General features: G+C 43.8%; 1 protein-coding gene across 5 annotated transcripts in view; it reads right to left on the bottom strand.

Moving 5' to 3' along the window:
* Positions 1-22,230, bottom strand: part of LOC144115642 (uncharacterized) — an 80,871-nt gene that overhangs the window by 41,409 nt on the left and 17,232 nt on the right. For 3 of the 5 annotated variants that reach the window (XR_013311485.1, XM_077650080.1, XM_077650082.1), the window contains exons 9-17: positions 21,584-21,672; positions 17,941-18,150; positions 14,445-14,601; positions 13,492-13,565; positions 13,338-13,404; positions 12,902-13,012; positions 9,396-9,532; positions 3,761-3,802; positions 1,249-1,391 (exon numbers count right to left, since the gene is read on the bottom strand). Coding sequence is in view for 3 of the 5 variants with exons in the window: in XM_077650080.1 (XP_077506206.1) it covers positions 1,249-1,391; positions 3,761-3,802; positions 9,396-9,532; positions 12,902-13,012; positions 13,338-13,404; positions 13,492-13,565; positions 14,445-14,601; positions 17,941-18,150; positions 21,584-21,672 (1,030 nt within the window). In the remaining 2 variants the exon portion in view is untranslated. The remainder of the gene's footprint in view (positions 1-1,248; positions 1,392-3,760; positions 3,803-9,395; positions 9,533-12,901; positions 13,013-13,337; positions 13,405-13,491; positions 13,566-14,444; positions 14,602-17,940; positions 18,151-21,583; positions 21,673-22,230) is intronic. The other 2 variants (XR_013311486.1, XM_077650081.1) reach the window with 1 other exon arrangement.

Here is a 22,230-nt window from a genome sequence, read left to right as displayed (position 1 = left end):
ATGTCATATTGTTTGCTAAAGGAAGCTGAAGGCACAATGTATGCAATAATCGAAGCACACTTGTTCAATCACGCTTCAAGAATTTATAAATTTGCAAAGTATACCTATACATGATATTCATACACTGAACTCAAAAACCACCCCTGTACAACACTTCTGACCAGCTCTATGCTCTTTGGGCTTGAAAATATCAACAGTATGTGAACAGTATTTGTGATTCAATTTGAATCATATCACACCTTTATTGTTCTAGCTTTTCTAAATGGTGCTCATCAGTTCACTTACAGGATCTCGCATCAATTAACTTTCCTCTTTTACACACAGTTGACTGCCAGCATGCAGCAAAAGCACAAGCAGCAGTACTACCGAGTATTCCATCTGAGCGCCTCTGTGTATCGATCGACTTGACCTAAATCACATAAACTAATGAACTGATGCACTTCATGGGCTGCCGAATGATTTTTGCTTGGCTGCTTCACACGCTGATAGATCAGAAACAAGTGTAGCACCATCTGGCCCATCATTTCAGCGGCACGATGCCTGAAGATGTCTGACAATTATACGAACTCGTCATGCGTGCACAATTAACAAAAAACTAGCACATCTGGTTCGAAAATAGTCAGTTTATTTTCCCCTTTCAAATGGTATTCACAGGTGAGTTTGTTGCCTCACTGTCTCCTTCTGTTTGATGTGTGCTTGCTGTTTCTGTTCCTTCCTGTTCGCTTGGACTGCAGTTTATGCTTGCAACCTTTGTATTTCCAGGCATAAACTGCAGTCTAAACAAACATGGGGCACAGGTACAGCAAGTGCGTATCAAACAGAAGGAGACAGTGAGGCATCAAACACACCTGCAAATACTAATAAAAAGGAGAAAATAAAGATTATTTCTGAACCAGGAAAGACAAAACAGTGCACCCTACATTCACAAGGAAAGTCCTGCATTAGCTACTTGGCCACTGCGCAATTGATATGCCCTGTGGACACACTCCTCCCCCAGATTAGACGCCCAAACCAGTCATAAGCATTCCTTTGTCATTTGTACATCCATTATGTACAATAAAAGGTTGGACAGTAGTGTGCGCTTTAGTAATCAACCCACAAATTGCTCCCATTACTGGCACCATATAAGCTGTACTTGCATTTCCATTCAGTTGCACTGTTAGGTGCTTTTTCTGTCAGTACACCACAGAAAAGGTTTCCTCTCATTACAACCATTTCCATGCTACACTCTTACGGAAGCTGTCATACCTGCATGGCCACATTGCGGCCTGGACGTCTCTCCTTCATTGAGGCCATTCCCTTGGGGCCCCTCTTCTCTGGCTCCCCAGTCTTGTCACCATCCAACTTGAACCGCACCTCCAGCGCAGCCCCCTCTGATGAGCCACTCTTGTCTGGGGTAATGCCAATGACGACACAACCATTCACAAACAAGCACACCCCTTTTTCCAATCAGAAAGACAGAAGCGATATGCACAACACACAAATTCCCAGCATTATGTGCATGGCTCAACCGAGCAGTAAATCCTACAATAAGGCCGTTTTTCTCTACATAAAATCAACATAAAAATCCTGCATATAATGTTACTGCAAGGCAACCAGCAGGCATAAGAAAAGCCTGCTCAATCTTCAGCCTCGCTAGGCAGTCTTAGAGGCCAATTGAAATGATATTTCACTCTGTCTAGAATGGCATCTAATGTGGGCCATGTGATATAAAACTAATCGAATAAAGTTTCACGCTTGGCCCAAAAACTTAAAAAGGCCTGTGGCCTATGATGCATGCACCTGGAAGCGTGATACACGATTAGGTGACTGACTTGCTTCATATGAGAAACTAAAGAGAACAGGAAAGCTTATCCCAAGTCAAACCCATTGGGCATGAATGGGATATCGATGGCACGGTGTGAAGGCTGAAGGCTAAAGTGGCATTTGGCAGTCCCTGGTTTGGCACTGTGGCATAGTTTATTGAAATTTCAGGTATGAGCTCAATGCCAAAATGCTGCTCTTGTTACTATGAACCTAATATTAATGACTTTTTTTAGATATACAAACTGTTCAAAAATTCCTGTCCCAATCGCTATACCTTCAATATTATTTCACTACTATGAATTTCAAATACTAAACATTTCAGAAAAACGTGTAATTTATTTGGTCGCCCATAGTAAAGGCACCTTGTTATTACGAGCTTGCCTCAGATTAAAGGCACCAAAAACACTGCTGAAGTGCTTGATTTAACAGTGTGCATCTCTGCCAATAGCTGTCATCATCATGTCTCGCACCGGAAGTTGGGTGCAGGACTGTTGACGAAGAAACAGTCAACAACATAACTTCTGCCAAATTTTTTTCTGGTCCTTTGAGTTCAAATTAACAACCTTTCAAAGCCCTAGCTTTGATTTCAGAGTCCTTCATTATTACGATATTTCAGTATAATGAATGATTCTTGGCGATCCCGCAAAGTTCATTGTATCGAGATTTCACGGTATGTTGTGCCTTAAGCAAGCTTCCATGCATTCTCAAAATATGGAAAGCTAGGAAAGATGTGTGCCATTTGGTGATCTGTTTTGTTTACTATTGCATTGGGGGTTGGGTCCTAGTCTGATTGATCACAATGAATAAGAAGTTTGCATCGCCTACAGTAAATCTGAACAAAAAACAGGCCTCCATGACGCCGCGAAACAGCATGCTCACAATTTGTAGGTGTCTGTTTGCAGTGTGGTTGATTCAAGCAAATCACGCTCATATCACTCATGGTACATGCAATATGTGCCCGCTCACTGTGGTTGCTGTGGGTAGCAGCAAGTTGCTGAAGCGACACAGCTACGGAGTGGAGTGTTTTCAAATGTTTTCCGTCGCCTCCAGTGCTCGGTAATAGATGTGATTCTTGACACTCACTTCAACTGCAAATGCCACCCCTTATTTTTAGCACATTCTCATGATATACTACTAGAGAACAAAATTTCTTCAACAAAATTTTGTTTCAGTTGGCCTCTAAGTCACCCGGTGGCTTGCAAATAAAGTTTCACTAGAACTCATTACTTTTTCAACAACAAAAAAAAAAGAGGAAACACCACCTGAGCCCTGGCTCTTGTAGAAAGCTCCCATGCATTTAAAAGCTTTCAAGAGATCACGGTAACAGCCACATCCTAAAACAGCTCCAGCTACACACACACAGATACACACACAACCAAAAAACAAGAGTCCACCACTTCAGCATGCAAAAGTAAAAGGAGGCTGATGCAAGCACACATAAAGCAAAGCAACCAGCACATTTCACAGATATTTTTACCCAGCCTCTATGTTGCCCTAGCTTCTGGCCAATGTTGATGCAGCAACAAGAGAACTGGGTGCCCGGTCCCTTACTAATTCCCAATTCCTCACTTTCACGACCTACAGTAACTCAAGGAAAGCATTCTCCTCTTCCACACTCAACTTACTTGCTTCTAGTACTATGCGCCCCTTGTAAAAGTCAGATACTGGTCCAGTATATTTCACCACTTGTATGTAAATAGTTCTGGCATCGAAGCACCTAAAAACAGAACTGCCTCTCATGTCCCCTATAAAAGGTTACCAACCTAGACAAGATGAAGAAGCACGGTGCTGCGAATTTACATAAATATGAGGTGAATTTTTAACTGAATATTTTTAAGCAGTGGCAGAAATATGTTGAAACTATGAATTTAATATGAATATAAAAACTTTCCCATGGTTACACAGTTATAAACAAAATGAAGTGTTTGTGCTAACAGTAAAAAAAAATGCTTACTCATGTCCCTTTTCTGTAGAGCACCACGTCTTAGATCGATTGCTGCAAACAATGACGGACGTCCAGAATTAATACGTGAGCAACTGGACTGAGCTTCACTTGATACAAAACATAGGAAATGATGGGGCATGACATTTCAACTGTTCACTGCCTCAGCTTGGGCACGCTTCTGTGGTCACTCGCAGCGTGTGCTCAATAAGTCTCAGTAACTTGCCTGCAAAATGGTATGAGTAAAGAGGAGGCACAAGCTACAACATTAAAAGCTATGAAATGTTAGGCAGAAGCCTTGAGCTAGCACCAATCAACTATTTATCTTAGTGACCACAAAGAGAGCAGTACAGTCTTATACAGTAGAGTACCGCTATAGTAAACTCGGATATAGTAAAGTGAAACCGTAGTCCCATTTCACCCTCCATAGACTACATTTTTTTCGTTTATAGTAATGATTTTTTTACAAGAAATGGCTATAATAAAGAGCGTCTGGTCGTGGCGACGTACCTCCCTAATACAAGATCGCAAGGCCAACAATAGGAGGCAAATGGATACCAAAGATGATAAAACTGAGCTTTCCGAGATTGCTTGACCACCACACTGGAGAGCGCGACGAGAAGCCAACTTTTCGAAGACCTTGGTGTGATGAGGCAAAGTGCACGGCGCGGACGAAAAAATAGAACGTTCACAGCACGGCAACGTGAAGGAGCGGGGAGCGGCGGAAAGAGGAGGAGGATACTTTATTTTCATCGACCAAGGCAGCAGTTGGTGTGGGGTTATAGCCCTATCAAGTGGCCATGAGCCAAGAAGCGGAGGCAAAGCGGCACTGTGTCGGCGGTTTTGCTGCACTTGACTGTGTAGCGCGCGCTTCTGAACTACTGCCTCTTAAATGCCGCTGAGGAAGACGATGCCACGTCCACGCAAAGCTTTGGTTTTTACATGGGATCAAACAGGCGTTATATTCGTTGCCGCACTGTATTCATGCAAATGCGGTACTTCCACAAGACGCAAACGAGATCGAAAACTTAAAATAAAATATGAGAACTGAGAATGAAATTGAGAATGTGACGGAATCCCGTCTGGCCTGGGGGGTACATTTTGACGAAACACGCGACGCTGACTAGAGAAAAAATAAATTTGTTATGACGTTTCGGCTCCCAGCACGGGGGCCTTGGTCACAATGGAAGTCACCATCAGAAGTTGGTCGTATTTAAACAGTTTTGAACAATCGCCGCAAGGAACAATGAGCGTATATCGGGTTGAGATTATCGTCATTTCTGTTAAACGTTCCTGATATGGTTTGTATGATAAGTGATTCCAGATGTTGTCGTGGCGATGTTACTTTCTCAGTGGCGACGATCCTTGCCTGGTCCCAATCGATTTATGGTTATTATGGTGAACGACATGGAAAATGCCATTCAATTAACTTTAGAAGAGGTGAACGGCAAATTGCCCTTTCCCGACGACGTATTCGTTTCACAGGAGGGCCAGAATCTGTCTTTCAGCGTATTTTGCAAAGATACACATACGGGCCACTACCGGCATGTCAGCTCGGTACATCCCACTGCCCACAAGAGGGCTGTTGTCAATACTTTACTTCAGCAGGCCAGGAAGTTGTGCACAAAAGCTGAGGACGCGTCTTTGGAAACAGAAAAAGTACGAAATGACCTCGCTAGCTGTGGCTATCCCAGACATTTCGTCAACACAGCGGAACGGCATCTGTAACGTCATGGACGTCCCGACTACTCCTACCCCCTCAAGAAACGGGCCTCTGTGCCATACGTTCCTGGTACAAGTGAATGTATTGCACATGTCTTACGGGAATATGATGTGCAGGTGGCACATATCCCTTCCAAAAAATGCACCATCAGTTAGGAAGCGTGAAGGATAAGCTGCCGAAAGGTTCCCCGGGGTTGTTAACGCAGTCCCCTGCGCAGACTGCGATGGCGTGTACATCGGTGAGACAGGAAATTACAAAAAGCGACTGCAGCAGCACACTCGTGACGTAAGAAACAAAAGCGTGCGTAATAACGCTTTAGCGGAACACACCGTCATGAATAACCATAACATTGATTGGGACCAGGCAAGGTTCGTCGACACTGAGAAAGAAAATCGTCACGACTACATCTGCAATCACTAATCATTAGGGGTGTGCGAATATTGAAATTTTCGAATACGAATCTGAAGAAATAATGGCTTCGAATATCGTATATCTGTTCAGTACAAAAAAAAATTTCAGAAAAAAACGAGCAAGCAAACGTTGTGGCCCTTATTCTTTTCAAAATAGTGTATGGTCTTTGCAACTAAAATAAACAAAACTAGACTGCCTCAGTACCATATAAAAAAACATGATGTGCACAGAAATGTATACTACTTGATTAGACAGCATAAAAGTATCCAAACTATAATGAGGTCATGGAATACAAAATCCATAAAATGACAAGACTGGCAACAAAAAAATAACATGATAACTATTAACCTCAGTAATTCGGACTTCAAGGGACCGGAAGAAATGCCCGGTTCATCCGAAGGCCTCTGTTGGAGCTGGTGATACTGATGCCAATATGGATAGCGGGAGCTGGCGGTGGAGGAAAAGTTGACGATGGTAATTATGAGCTGCGGCCTCTGCCGCCATCCGTGGGCGGCACCTGGAAACTCCTGGGTGCATGTGTCGCCTCCGCGATCAAGCGCGCCATTGCTCGCAGCCAGAGCTGATCGCGGAGGCCACGGCGTGTGGATTTCGAAGGCTATTTCCGCCTGGGTCGTGGGGAAAGTTTGGGTGTGGCACTTACAGGGATATTATTTTTTTTTCTAGTGTTTCCTTCTGGAAAACAGGGTGCGGCCCATACACAGGTTGGCGACTTCCATTGTGAACAAGGCCCCTGTGCTGGGAACTCGTCAATACAAAGCTATTTTTTTCACTGGTCAGCGTCCTACGTTTCGTCAAAAGAGAACTGAAAATAAATATCACATAAAGGGTCGATAAGAGCAGGATGGAAGGAATTTCTGTGTGTTTCTTTTATAAACCAACCCTTTGTGTTTAGTAAATAGCCATCCTAAGAGCCATGCCATCACCAACTACTGATACAGTAAAAACCCATATAAAGAAAAGTTTTTTCCCGGTCCGAGCTAGTTTTCTATAGATGTGGGCTCTACTGTACAAGAACTATTACTAACAATTTATTTTCAAGGGTATATATTGACAGCACCCTTTAACTAAAAGAACACTGCAGGAAAACCTCCACCATTTTGCTAGACAGACTAAATAAAGAACCACAAAATTCATCTAGATAGCTTTGATGACACACTTCTCTGCCAGCATATACGAGGTAAACCTCTCTGAATGGTACCTTAGCTTGAGCAAACATTTGTTTGAATCAGGTGAATGCAAGTGGTGAGTGTATAGTACCACTGCATTGCATGCATATACTCCTGAGAACTTAAATCCCTGTATTCTTATGAATGGCCGATTCAGTAGTGCTGTTGGTTCTGCAATTTCACCGTATTTACACGATTGTAAGTCGGCCCCCCATATCACCTGTCAGGAAAAAAAAAAGACAAGTGTGTGCCCGTGGGCACATTCCACAACGAAAATGTATTAGTCAATGGACTAGTCGTCTACACTTGTGCCATCGTCCTCACTAGTGCTGCCGTCGTCATTGCTGCTGCAGTCCCAAAGCACGTCACTCTAACGTCATCATCCAGTGAAATCGCACACTCCGCAAACCACCGCACCACAACATCGCATGGAACAGCTGAAAATTTTGCCGCGCTGCAGCCACCACACCTGCATCACACATCCCAAAACGTCGAACTTGGGGCCCAATGTGCAGTTAGTTTCTTCGGCACAAAGAATGACAGACATCTTGGATGCAGCCATGAACGAGCGCCGAACGCTTACTGGACCCGGAGCACTAATGATGACTGACGAAGCGCGACAGTAAAAACTGGTAAAATGTGGCCAGCAGTCAAGACAAATGCATCAAACAGAGCCAGAGAGAAACTATGCGTGAGCGGCGTCGGCTGTTCCATCAGCTACCGTCACTCCTCGGAAGTGCCGCTGTTCCGAGCAACGTAAAAAAAACGTTGGTTCCGAGTAATGGTGCCGCTGCGATGCATCTCTATTTTCACTCCACAAGTGTATGCATGAAAACCGTGCTGGCAGGGTAGGTGCTTTGGCATCAGAGAGGTGCATGTGCTGTCACAACACTAAGTGTCAGGCACGGGATGGATACATGAGTGTCAGAATCATCAAATGCACTGGATGATGTGCTGGAAACACAGATGTACTCTTTTTTCTTCACTATTTTTCTTCTGGTTAATACGTTCCTGCATAACAAGATTTGCTGGCTACTACGTTCAAAATGACATCAAATTTTGTTCGTATAGTATGTTTGGCAACCACCTGCACAATTGCACACATACGACTGGGCCAAACCCGGGGGTACACAGCAGAAAAAACTGGAATGCCGCAACAGTCATTTGCCATCGCGGCTTTTCTCCAGTGCCTTAGTGCAAACAGCAAAGCATTAAAAATAAAGTAATAAACAGTGTGCTACCATGTGAGAGGGCTGTTCCCATGGGGATGGAACACGAAGACGAGAAACGCAGCAGCTTCTTCGCAGTGCCCAAGGGAAAGGGGGCAAATTACCTCAGAACAACAATGCGCTTGCATACGAGCAAGTCGTGTCTGGTGAACGAACCATGAAGAGTAAAAACGCTGCGATGGTGTCCCCGCAATCTACTGCAAGGGGGCGAAGCGTCTAAAACCAATGCAGAAGAATCCCTGCTACTTTCGCTGTTACCGTCAACAGACTGAATGTGTTGTGGTTTCTCCCTCGCTTAAGACAATGCAAATGTTGACGGAATTCTGCAAGCACTAGAAAAGGGGCTGTTGAGGCCTTGTGCCAAGAAATGTTATTCGACATTTTTATGATGTGAAATGACCAATAGATGCATTTGTACTGTATTCTATAGTTACATTTCTAAAAATCAGGCAGTTTGGGTCATATGTTCTTCCGGATAATAGGTTTTCCCTGCAATTTTTTTTTTAAAGCAGCGAGGTGTTACTATAAATACGACACTTCAAACATCACCAACATGCTGTAGAAGTGTCTCCTGTGTGATTAAATGTTTGGGAACGCAGTGTTAGAGTATTCAATTTTAACGCTAGAGAACAATTAAAATAAGTGACATTAATTAAATCAATAGCAAACACTACTAGCTTAACTTTCCTTTCCAGAACCTAAGTGGGCAGTAGACACTGACCCACTAATAAAAAACACAGCTGTAGGTGCCTAGGCTAACCCTTCTATTTTAATTCCTGCAAGGGACACAAAGCACACTTTGAAAACATGCCTGAAGAGAACAAGCCAACACACAGGGACGAAGCACAAGAGGCACTGAAAAAGCCATGATGCACATGCAATAAGGGCCCAATGTAGCACAGCATCGATATGCAACTTGATGGTGCACCGATCAGGCAATGAGACTGCTGCTACAACAAAAAACAAAGTAAAACTGAGGAAAATGCAAATAAAGCACAGGAATTGGGGGGCTTCAAGCAAAAAGAGCCTGGCATGAGATAGAGGCCATGATCCTGACACTTATGCATTGAGAGCAATCAACGTGCTTTCCCACTCACCAGACTTCCTGGAGTCACCTTCAGGCTCAATGGAGAGCTGCTGTATCTGCTTCATCACCTGGTTACGCATGGCCTCTGTGTAGTGGTTTGCTACATACCGGGCTGGTGTGTCCTTACTCAGTGAGATTACATTTTTCCTGCATAGCATGTATTCTCATTAAAGGAAAGCTTTAAGTATGTCTACTTTGTCACATCAACCCCAGTGGGTCCATTAATAACACCCCTCAGATAGAAGCAACAGATTAACTCATTTATTGCAACATGACGCAAATGCAAAACTCTCTTGTACAATCATGTCACCGTTATTTATATTTTTACAAATATCCAAAACACAGTCAAACCTCATTAATTCAGCTCCCGTAAATTCGAAAAATCGGATAATTCAGACTCCCTGCTCCCTCCCGTCAAAAAAGTGCATAAGTCAATGGCAGCACACACTCGTTAATTCGGAGTGAAATTGCGTGCGTACCGGTTAATTTGGACTGAAGACATGCCAGGAACAGCGGTGAAGTCAGTTTTTGAGACACTCATCGCTACTGTCATCACCCGAAAAACAGTGCCGGACCAGAAACCACCCTCCACTTCGAAACCGAAAACGTACAAGGGGCAATGTTGCTACAGTAAAACCTCGTTTATTCGGCCCCTGTTAATTTGGAAATTTGGACTGCTGCCGGACTCCCACCAAATGCCCCTGCAAGTCTATGGCATCAGAAGCTCATTTATTTGGACACTGCCGGGCTCACATCAGTTAATTCGGACGGTCCGCCACAGTGTGCCGTGCCAAGATACATGCCACGTGCTCAACAGGCGATCGTCCAGATATTTGTCCACAAGCCTGAATTGCATATTATAGTTTCTCCCGCGCCCCTCTGATGTGCGCGCAAAAGCAGGCATGCTGATGGTCGGCAGGTTCCTGCCGATAGGCCTAGAGAGAGTCTGGCCGCATAGTTTCGTTTTCAGAGCTTTGCTGCCAGCCTGCAGCAACGGCGGCTACCGGCTGCGCGTATCAGCAGGCCAGCCAAGCCACACACTGTTTGGTACGACAGTTTCCTTGATGCTGATCTTTTGTTCGTTTTCCTTTTTCGAAGGTGTCTTGCCGCTCCGGCGGCAATGCGCGCTTCCCTTGCTTCCATCCACGTGATATTTCCATTCTGCCAGTACGCCAAAACTCCTTGCTCGTCACATGCTGTTCACCGTTTATGCAGTGAAGGCTACTCATATGCCATGCCACACTGGCAGACGCTCCAGCGCTACAGTTTTGGTCCCTGAAAGAAGCCGCGGAGACCCTTGCCATTGTGGTTTCCCATAGCATGCATGAATTAAAACATTTGATTAAACTGCAAGAAATCCTCTTGTCACCCAGTTTTTGTCTTAAAAAAAGACAACAATTGCCCAAGTTCCCACAAAATAAAATTTTGCTTTCTCGCGAACGTCTTTTGACAGTTTTGGGGGGGGGGCCATTTGATAATTCGACATTCGGATAATTTGGAAGTTTTTTCCACTCCCTTGAAGTCTGAATTAACGAGGTTTTACTGTAGCAGTCCCCAATGCAGGGGTTCATGATTTCACAATTTCATTGACCCTAGGGTCTAACTGCATGCAGCAGTTTCAAGTTTACGCCACTGTAGTCAATAAAGTTCTCACTGACATTTCACAATTAAGAAACTACTGCTAAAGGAGAAGCTTGAGTGCATTTTGTCATCATCATCAAAGGCGAGCAGAATCTTGGGTGCGTCAGTTTGAAAACTTGCACAGCATGTACACACATCCCTGACGTACTTCTTCAATAATCAATGAGGTTCACTGCCCCTTATCAGCCCAGCTTGATTTTGGACTCACCACCATCTGCATGATGGCGTATGCTCTACTAAAGAGTTTGCTGGAAATGCAGCTCAGAGAGTTGCAGGTTTGCACATGCTGACCTGTTTGCTTAATTAGGCACACCTTCAGATGCACCTAATTATTTATAATAGGACCGTGCATATTGCTAGAAACTTTTATTTTGTAAGTGAAAAATGGTAGAAAAATAAATGCATGCCAGACTGCTTGCACTGCAGCTCACTACACAGATATGGTAAGTGAAGTTTAATGCCCCAAAGTCGCATGTGAGCTGTGACAGACACTGTAGTGGAGGTTTTGACCGCCTGGCATTCTTAATGTGCAATGACATAGCACAGCACACAGGCATGTATGCATTTTGCCTCCAATGAAATTTGGCCCTTGGGCTCAGCACGCGAATGCCAAAGGTACTGAGGCACCAAGCAACTATCCCAACAAAAGCAGAGAAGGAGATCAGAGGTGCAAGAAGAGCAAAGCCTGAAATCAGGCAAGGCACGCAGGCCAACAAAAGTACGAGTTGAGGTTGTCAACTTGTGGATTACGAGACTGACAGTGGTGCAGAACCAGCGCTGCCAGTGTGGCATTTACCTGCATCAGAAATCTTGGAGGTCATAAATGAAAGTGACGAACTGACCGGGAAGAGGGCCACTGGCTACTCAAATTTTGAATCATCGCGGTCCTACTGTATCTTCTTGGCATAGCGCTTTATTTTTGTTTTTACCCATATATATATTGTGTCCTCAAATAAGTAAGTCATTCTAACACAATACTATCCATGCACAAGACACATTACCAAATTGTGCATCCCCTGCGATATCTGCAGCACTGTCTAAGCACCGCAAATATCCCCAATGGTACTTGCACCTTCAAGGGGCTCTGAAACACCTTCTGAGGAGAGCTCATCAACTCGCTAAATCAATGCATTGTGTTGTGCTGTCACAAATACACAATCACGCGCGGAAGTTGGCGAGCCCTTTATGGTGACTTTTCATGCTCGCCCCTCTTCCATCGCACGCTTCTGCATATATCGGTTCAGAAATGGCTATTGGTTAGATTCTTTCAGGCGTAAGGCAGCTATGGCCATGGCCAGTAAGCCGCATAGCTCCGGCAGATCAGGAAGCTCCACCCCTGGCACTGGGGCCGGCGGAGCAGCGCCGACCTTTCAGCGTACAAAGAGTGCCGAGAGGAGAGGGAAAGGTGCGAAGACGCTGAAATTCAAATTTTAACTGCTGTTAGCTCAGCTTCTACAAAGCACATTAAAAAAATTCTTGCTAGAGGATATTCGTGAAGTGAAGCCCTTTTAACATCCCAGACATACCGCGATTTTATTAGAGCCCCTTTCACAGACCTTTCAACGTCTTCAGGAGCAAAGTAGCAGCAACAACACCTGCACCACATACCACTCTCTGCTTCGATGATTGCACCCGCTCCCAGGCACAGTCGGCCTACGTGAACACAGGTCGCACATTCGAGAACATCCTTCCACTGGCCCATATGTCCCTTATGGCCTGGGAGCCAACAAGCCAACAAGCCAACAGCCAGCACGTGAATGTAGAAGTTTTTTTGGTTACGTTATACTACAATACCAATACTAACAGCAAGAAGGCCTGTAGTACAGCTAAAGCTGTGAGAAAACATAAGAAAAAAACTTGGCTACGAATGCTCACCCATTCATGATGACTTGGCTCAACACTTCAGCGATGTCAAGAAGCCTACTCGCCCTCAAGTCACCAGCTTCTTTCTTCATTAGCGTCGGGGCACTCTCAAAATGGAGCTCACTGAAAAAGGAAAACGATGACCTTCATCACAGAGCAGAGAAACTCCAGGTGAGCTTCACTAAGCTGACTTCCTGTTCCTGAGTTCCTATTTCAGGTGGGAATAATGGAAGAAAACATATAACACATTTGCCAAAAACTGATGCCATATACTTATCCTGTCGCCATATGCACATCCCCATTTGATACCTCTAAAGGTGCAGATGTGTAATCTGCCTTGGAACAGCAGCATCAGTCACCCCAGCTATGACTAAATATACTTCTAGGAGACACTATGAGCAACAAAAATGTCTCCTCCTCTTGTGACCTGTGTTCAAAATAACCCTACCTGTGGGCATCAAACAGTGGCATGAAGCATTGCAGCTCCCAATCTTCTGGCAAAGGAACTGTGAAGTCTGCAATCGTGTTCAACACAGAGTCAATAAACTGGAGTACAGCACAAGCTCACGGCTATAACGATGTTCTACAATTAAAATACTCACATTTGTCCTTTGGAAACTCAGCAGGAAGCACGACGCGTAAGGCATTCAACAGCTTGCAGAATCCATGCCAGATCCTTCAAATAAAAAGAAGGGTACTAAATACAAAAGTACTGCAAAAACCCGTGTCTTTTTTCCAGATTTTTAGCAGGTCAAATTTCACCCTCATATTATACGCAGATCCAAACAATTTTCAGTCCAAATTCACAGTTCTGGTCTCATTACTATTCAGCGCTATCACCGTCAGGCTTCCAGCGAGAGAAGGTGCTAGGTAGAGGCAGCGTCCGTTAGGTGTTTCAATGGCTTCAATTCCTATGCCAATCCATGATGCTAAGACACAATAAGAAAGGTTTTTTTTAGCTGTAACAGTTGCATTTCTTTTGAGCTAAATGTTCTGCACAACCTGCATACAGTGGTGCAAAAAGACAATTCTAGATAAGTGGTAAGGAATAATGCACTTGTAGTCACACAAAAAAATTACATACTAGTGAGAAAAGGAAAACCTGTTCTCTTTTCTAAACAAAGCATTCTCTCAAATCAAATGTTTGTTGTGATCTACTCACACATGACAAAGAATTCTTCGTAACTAAGAAAAGCCTACCTCCCTGACATAGTATGCTGGCTAGCGCATCTTCATGGAACCCCCAAAAAAAGAACTACATTATATCAAGAATGGCACATTCAACAGTGACAACTCTAACAATAATTATTTAAAAGGCAACAACAACAAAAAAAATTAGCAAATGCAGAAACATCCAAGGTCAGCAAGGAGGGCTTCACTTCTGCTTTTCCAAAAAGTTAACAACCTGCCACAGTACAATCCTGAGATGAAAACAATTGCAGAAAATATGATGGACAGTTTCACTACTATGCGGAACCTCTACAAATGCACTTTTTAGGCCCAACCTAGTCCATACCACGGACAGCCCAGAGAAGCAGAGAGAGATAAGACTCACTGTGGCTTTCGGACAAAAGGCTCACTGTGCAGCAGCTCCTGTTTGTGCACCAGCCAGTCAAGAACCGGCTTCACAACAGGCACGCTGCAGCAGTCACGCATGTCTCGAGGCTCCTGGAGCGCATGCATGGGCAGCAGGAAGGCGTGCAACATGCTTGCTGGAAGAAAGAGAAAACAGTGATGCACAAATAATTTCACCACATTGGTGATAAATCAAACTTGGTTAGATCGAATTATCCTTCACACAAAACAATTTCTGAATACTTCAAACCTACAAAACTGGAACGCATAGTTTAACAGCAAAGTTAACAGCCAACAGACTGGACTTCAGATAGCAGTAGTTAAGGAGCATGGACATTGAATTTTGGTTGCATGATTTCTTCTTTATAACGATGCATTAGACATCACTATACATGAATCACCACATAGTAATTGCCTATGATCACTAAATAATTTATAATTGAATTTCTTCTCTCACCTGCTTTTGTTTCAATAGTCGAGCGATGGCTACAACGGCAAAGTTCCATACAGGTCATGTGAGGCACGAAGAAAACTGCAATATAATCGCTGCTTCTTTACTCATTGAGATTCCAGCTCTGGAGGCAGGCTGGCTTCAGCATTGTAGTGAATTAAAACGAGGAAGGAGCGATTATATCGTAGTTTTCATGTCTCATTCGACATATACTGACTTTTGACATCCTACACATCACTCAAGTGTTGAAACCGAAACCGAAATTCAATTATACATTATATAGCAGTCCTAGTCACTGAAAAGAAGAAAACATGGGACCAAAAATTTCGTGTCTATCATGCTTTAACCTGGAAAGCTTGCTTTCCCTCAACATATCTCTGAGATGAGCTTTCCCACAAACACTTCTCTGCAGCACATGCAACAACCAATGATGACGACACAAATTTTTCATGACACAGCCAACGAGCATTTCGCCGTCAACCAGATATGGCATTTTTGATACACTGTGCCAATTGCATCATCGCAAACACGCAGTGTGCACATGCAATGTGTCGTGGTGCCACCAGCAAAATTTTGTACAGTTTTGTCGCGTTTGTGTGTGCACAATTGGCGTCTGCTAAACAGCAGAATCTCGCCTTTCTGCAAAGCTGAAAACTGTCAAGGGAGTCGAGCAAAGCACTTATAAATTCAAATCTGTGCAGTGAACAAGATCCCATGAGCCATGCTGAGCACTGCTGATGATAGACGTGTATGCACAAATGTGTGTGCAGATGTTGAAATAGTTGCATACAAGTGATTCCTCAATGTTTCACAACTGTAAATTCTTTTCCTGGTTCCATGACTGAGCAGAAAGCACGAGTTTGCAATTATTCTTAGCAGACCTCCTTGCCACAGTGGCTGCAATTGGCAGGCACTAGTGAGAGACATGGCATGGACGCTGACACCGTGAACAAGTGGATCGAATAAGCCTAGGACAACATATCACAACACAGTATTGCCTCTGCACTACCTTCAATGCAGATGAAACAGTGCCATTTTGGCAGATGCCTCCAAGAAATATGCTGGGCGTGCCATGACCACAAGCCCCACAGTGGAAAGTGAATGAGACTAGAATATCAATGTTGCTTGCCACCAACCGGAATGAATCGACAAAACTACAACCACTTATGATCAGAAAGTGCTTTGGCTCTCATCACACAGAGGCACAACTGAAAAAGCATGGATAGCCAGTCAAGTGGAAAGTGGCTGAAAAATTGGAGCAAGGACCTAGTAGACCAAAACTGCAAATGTTCACCTGCTCATTGACAACTATTCTGTCCACCAATGCAGTGTCAGCTCCCCTAACATAGACCTCAGCTTCCCACCACTGTAATGCTGTCAGTGCTCCAGCCAGAGAATTACACCCTGAAGGCCAGTTAGAGAAATCATCTGTTAGGGAAGTTTCTGCAGAACCTGAGGACTGGACGAGAGTTGAATGCCAAACTGTTAGGCAACCCCTCTATGTTCACAGTATCATAAGACAACAAAAACTATTTCCTAAGTTCTGTTTTCCAAGCTCCCAGAAAAGACAGTGCAAATTCTTTTTATGCAGCTCGACAAAACTGTCACAGGGCTTGATCTGTGGAACCACTTGTGTAAATTACCTGATGCTCTTTGTAATGGGACTGCACTTCTGCAGGCAACGTTGAGACCATGGGGGAGCTGGTGGACAAGGACGATATCACTGCCAATACCATGGATGACCAGAACACTAGTGCTGCCAACTACAACAAGGACCTGACTGATGCAGTGCCCACACAGTTCCATACGCTCCACATATTCATTATGTTTGTCATAACTGTGCTACTACAGAATGTTGTAGCCTTATCTGTTTAGAGTTCACAGACAGCATAAAGAAATGTTTTCTATAAGAAGCAATGAGGACAAAGCAGCAGAAAAATTTGCATGATTACACTTGGTAATAGTATGTCCGCAGTAAGTGGCTTTCAGATAGAAACTGTGTGCCTCAACGTGCTTGTATATAGTTAAATTTACTGAACTGTTAAAATGAATTGCACAATACAACAAACTCATTGGCACTTTTTTAGATCTTTATTTTAAAACAAAACAGCATTCGTCTGTATAAAAATGCTGACTGAAGATTTGATTAAAACCTGTGAGGATGCTACATAATTCTCAGATCCAAGGCCCACAAAGATAATGCGTGTCTGCACACGTATTTGTCACTCCACCCGACACACACATCAGCGTTCAATGTGCATTTCTGATGAGCAAGGTACGACACAAGCAATATTTCATTCACAAAAGTAACTGCTCATCCCCAAATTCTATCCATAAAATCTACTCCACCTTGGGAGGTTCCTCTATATAAAATAGACTAACTCTATTCCCATTTTGATCTGTTGATCAAAGCAGCCTTGCCCTGCTATCTGCTAGCAGTCCTGATCAGTTTAGTGAATCCTGATCATAGTGATGAGCGTGCCGCCTGCTGCGCCACCTGGGGTAGTACGGGTGAGGCTGGCACAAAAGTTGGTGCAGCCTACCAGGCCAGGCCACAACTGTCACTATTTTGCACAAAATTGGCGCCGAATGTGGCGCACTACCCATTCTCAAAGGCGACGTGCCATATTTATCACGTTCACAGATTCCTGACCTGAAGCTCAGTAAAAGACTGGAAGGGTCAGTGCTGCTGGCACATCCATCAGCTGTGAAACACATCTTGCATGTCACATCTGACAATCTTGCTTCCCACTCAGACAATGCACGCAGGCATAAAAAACGAAAAGCACACATACTTGCACTTGTGGTGGAAAAGCGATGAGATCCAGAGTGCGCCTGATTAAATTTCATTGGGTGTTGACTGAGGACAGTCCTCCCCCTTTTTCCCCCCTGACATGGAGAAAGGAGAGGGAATTGTTTTTATCGTGGCAGGGAAAGGGTTTGATCCCAGTGACAGTTCTGCCTGCATCTCTGGATGCTTCTCCAACAAAGCCCAAAGCACACCAAATATGGCAAATGCACACACCGACTAGGTCGAGCAACAGGTGCTGGGCCTTCTTTTGCAGGGCTGCAGTGCTCGAATCTGTGCTGCCAGACACCTGGGTGCAGTGCTCCTGGTTGAACATACAGATGGCCACCATCTGCAGCAGCTGCCATGTCTCCAGCTTCTCCACCATCACCAGTGCTGGCAAGCAGCTTGTGAGCGAACCCAGTACACCTTCCGCTTGGCTCATGTCTGCATTCACCATCGAGTGTGACAAATTGTCGCACTGACCAGGATGCTACAACAATATGCAAACTAAGCCACAAGAGGCTGTTTTCCCTTACTCCATTTATTTATTTATTCAGCATACCCCTAAAGGCCGTCCTTCGAGGGTATCACATGGGGGGGGGGGGGGGGGGGGGGGGGGGGGGGGTCAGTGTAAAAGCATGTACAAGGAACATTATTAAAAAGCAAAGGAACAATAAACAGGCTAGGTATAACGAGGAAAAAATAATTAAGCACCAGAGAGTCAATAAAGAAGCAGGCGATAAAAACAATAAAATACAAATGATAGGTTTAAAGAAAATGATTAGGCATTACAGAAACGAAAAATACTACAGTGTACACATTAGGCACGAAAGGAACAGAAGTACAGTAAAAGCTCGTTAATTCGAACTTCACGAAACCAGGAAAAAAAATTCGAATTATCGAATGGCCTCAAAAAAACTGACAAGAACCATTTGCATTACGGTATATGTACTGTATTTACTCGCGTAACGAACCCACTCACATAATGAACCCACCCACTCCTGATTTTTGCCTAAGAATTTGGGGGAAAAAAAAAAGCGTTAACGCTTCCCTTTGTTTCGCACCGTCATGGTCCACAACGCATTTCTTGGCAGTGCGCCAAGGTGCTGCGCCACCATAACAACACGATGCGTTTACCTTTTGACTTTAGCTCTAGCAGGGGGGGGGGGGGGGGAAGCGAACTTAGCAGAGTGCCAGCGCTTATCCGGTTGCGCAAGCCTTTTTGAGCGGCGCGGCGAAACGCCGATGCGTCACAGCCGTGCAGCACCACAAGCGGCGGAAAACGGGCGGCTGCCGCCAGCCCACTGCCGCCAGGATTTAAAAACGGCATGATTCCATATGCTTAGTGAAATGCTGAAAAGAACGGCTGTGCAATTACAATTAAGCTTTTATTTATTCAATGACGACAAAGAGGACGAATTATTTTTCGTGGCCCCTTTCTGAATCAAAATAGTTAACCTGTTTGAACATACCGCGCTTCTTGACATCAACCGACGAGTAGTGGCTAAGCCTAGCAGCCTTGAAATTCTAGAAGCATTCTGAAAATCTGGCGCATTTCATTACTAAAACTTTGTGCTGCGGGCATCTTTGACTTTTGTTTGCCGTGAACATGAGGCACACACAGTGTAGCGGCAACGACGAGTTCGTGGTGAAGCGAGAGGCCGCTTTGGCAGGCGCGGCCATGTTTTAGAAGCGGGCGGAAGTCGGACGCGGTCGCGCAGTGATTGGTCCGCACTGATAGCCCATGTTGGCCGCTTCCATGGTTTTATCTGGTTCCATCTTCTGTCCCCGTTTAGGACGTGCGCAACCTCTAACTATGCGGAGGTGCTTTTTTCTTTTTTGGCCACGTGTTGTGTGCCAGGCCGCCCAGACGCGGTGGCGCATAGTTCGAATTATCCGTAGCGGAATCGACTCGCTTTCGAATTAACGGGCTTTTTTATACACAGATCTCTAGGGAGCTTGGCCGGACCAAGTAGTGTAGTTCGAATTATTCGAAAATTCGAATTATAGAGGTTCGAATTAACGAGCTTTCACTGTAATCGCAAAAGTACAGCAACTGGAAAAAGAAAAAAAAACATTCGAAAACTTCTAACACTTCAAACATTTCAAATGACAACATCGCTGCGAATGAGAGCAAGAAATGTGGAGGTGTTTGATTCAATGGCTATCCACTGGTAAATTGTTCCACTCTATGACAGCGCTTGGCATGAATGACTTCACAAATGCGGGTGGTGAAAGGCACGTGATGCGTTTAACTTTGTGCGGATGGTCGATCCGTGGAAAAAAGGCTGATGGTGATTGGAAAAAATTATGGTGAAGTGAAGGATGGTGATACAGTTTATGGAAAAGTGCTAGTCGTGATAGCTTACGGCGATAAGACAAGTCTTCTAATTCAGCGCTATTTTTTAAGGCAGTGACACTGGTAGTAGGTGAATAATCTTAAAAAATAAAACGCGCACGGTTCTGCAAGGACACAATGTTAACTATGAGATAGGCTTGATCAGGATCCCAGATGGCTGATGTATATTCAATCTTTGGACGAATGAGTTTTGGTCATGTTTTGGTTCAGTTCAATGGCTGCCAAGAGCCTGCACACTATAAAATATGCATCCTACAACAACAAGCCAGGAAACTATAATCTGCAGAAAAATGAATTTTGAGCAAGAAGCTCACTACTTAAAACTAGACATGACAGACTAGAAAAGAGCTTAGCCAGGGGGGAAGCCAAAATCATGACACAACAAACACAAGTTACCATACCACCAAATTAAAATTATGCTTATGAACTTTACAGGAAATGTGCAGTAAAAAAAAAAAACATGTCAGCAAAGTTGAAAACTATCAAGGAATCAGTCGCGGCAATTGTCCAGCAAACACAATGAAAAACTACAGTGTGTCAGTATTTAAAGTGCCAGCAGAAGTACATGGCTCTGCACATAAGAGATTGTTCACAAACAGCGCAAATGACTCGGAGGCTGTCCTTTATGAAGCTACTGCACCACTGTTACTGCATGCCTTTGCTATGACTGCACATGACACGAAGGTTCTCCATGCTGCACAGGTAGCTACACTGCTAGCCAAGCCATTTATGCTTTAGTTTATTTACTGCATAGGCCCTCATTATTCCCACACGCATACTTATATACAGGATAAGCAACACCAAGAAAAAATGACTGTACAGAAAATAAACATGGCAGAACAATGTTATAAACATGCAACAATATGAAACCTCAATGCAGTATAGCAATGAACAATGCATAATCACTGATAGCCACAGCTTCCCTGGGAAGGCTGTTATTCTCAGAGATGGCAAGTAGTAGCAGAGAATAACTACACAATATTTGCATATACACAAGATTGGCTTTATAGGGATGGTCCAAGTAAAATGACACATGATGACCTGTTTGCAAAAAGCAAAAGCAAACTCCATAAAGGAATGACCTGTGGTGACACTTGCGGATTAAGAAAGGAAATGCACTATGACTTTTTAAAGGAAAGAGAAGTGACTAAACTCAAACGGTGCTTTCAAGTAGTTACACTAGTGAAATAGAAGTATTCACAGGCTAAAAATATAACGGCTTTACTACGAAGAGGTTGAACAAAACCTGTAAAATAGGCATGGTGAAGATGCTAAATTGTAGCAGCACACTCCATGATTTCACCAGAGTTGCATACACTTAAACTGTTTTTCTAGGTCCCGAAATGGTCTACTTTAAACTGATATGCACAGAAACAAAACGGCACAAGGCTGAGTATATTTCACAAATTATCATGGCGAAGAGAACCTACAATAAAAATTTTGTTAAAAAACATGGGTCTCAAGAAACTCCTGAAGTTGGCCTCTAAGCAAACAAGCATAAGGTGATCACAAACTTACCTGTGAGAAGATAGATATGGGCATGAAACTGAAGAAATGCTGTTGTGTACTCGTAAGGTGTCATTTTGCTTTTGCCAATGGATATACAACTGCAATAAGGCAAAACATCAACAAAGTCTCCATGTTACAATTAACGCACCAGCTTCGCTGACAACTTTTCCTACCACTATTGTCCTAAAAGGTACTTCACATCACATAAAGCACTTTAATTTGGAGATTACCAGCAAGTTGACATCTGTGCTTCAAATGTGGCTGCTTACTACTGGATAATGAAAAAAATAGACTGCGACATTTATGCTTCAAATGTGGCTGCTTACTACTTACTGGATTATGAAAAAAAAAAGACTGCTACATTCCTGAGTTCCCATCATCCTAATGTTATCCTGTGTCTGCAGTCAATGAAGTTTTGCATGCCAAAGCAACACTGTTGTCAATAAGGCATGTTGTTCTGGAGGGCACATTTACTCACATAATGAATGCACCTTTATTTTGGCGTGCAGTCTGCTCGTAACGGTAGCGCATGCTAGGAGATTATATTTGCTAGCAGTTATATGTGCAGGGTTACCGTATTTACACGATTGTAAGTCGACCGCCCACATCACATTTCAGAAAAAAAAAAACCTGGAGGTCGTTTACACTTGGTCTTT

Source organism: Amblyomma americanum, chromosome 1 (assembly GCF_052857255.1).
Source record: "Amblyomma americanum isolate KBUSLIRL-KWMA chromosome 1, ASM5285725v1, whole genome shotgun sequence".
NCBI lineage: Eukaryota > Metazoa > Arthropoda > Arachnida > Ixodida > Ixodidae > Amblyomma > Amblyomma americanum.
Note: the sequence above shows the minus strand (reverse complement) of the source record. Positions and strands in the feature narration are given on the sequence as shown.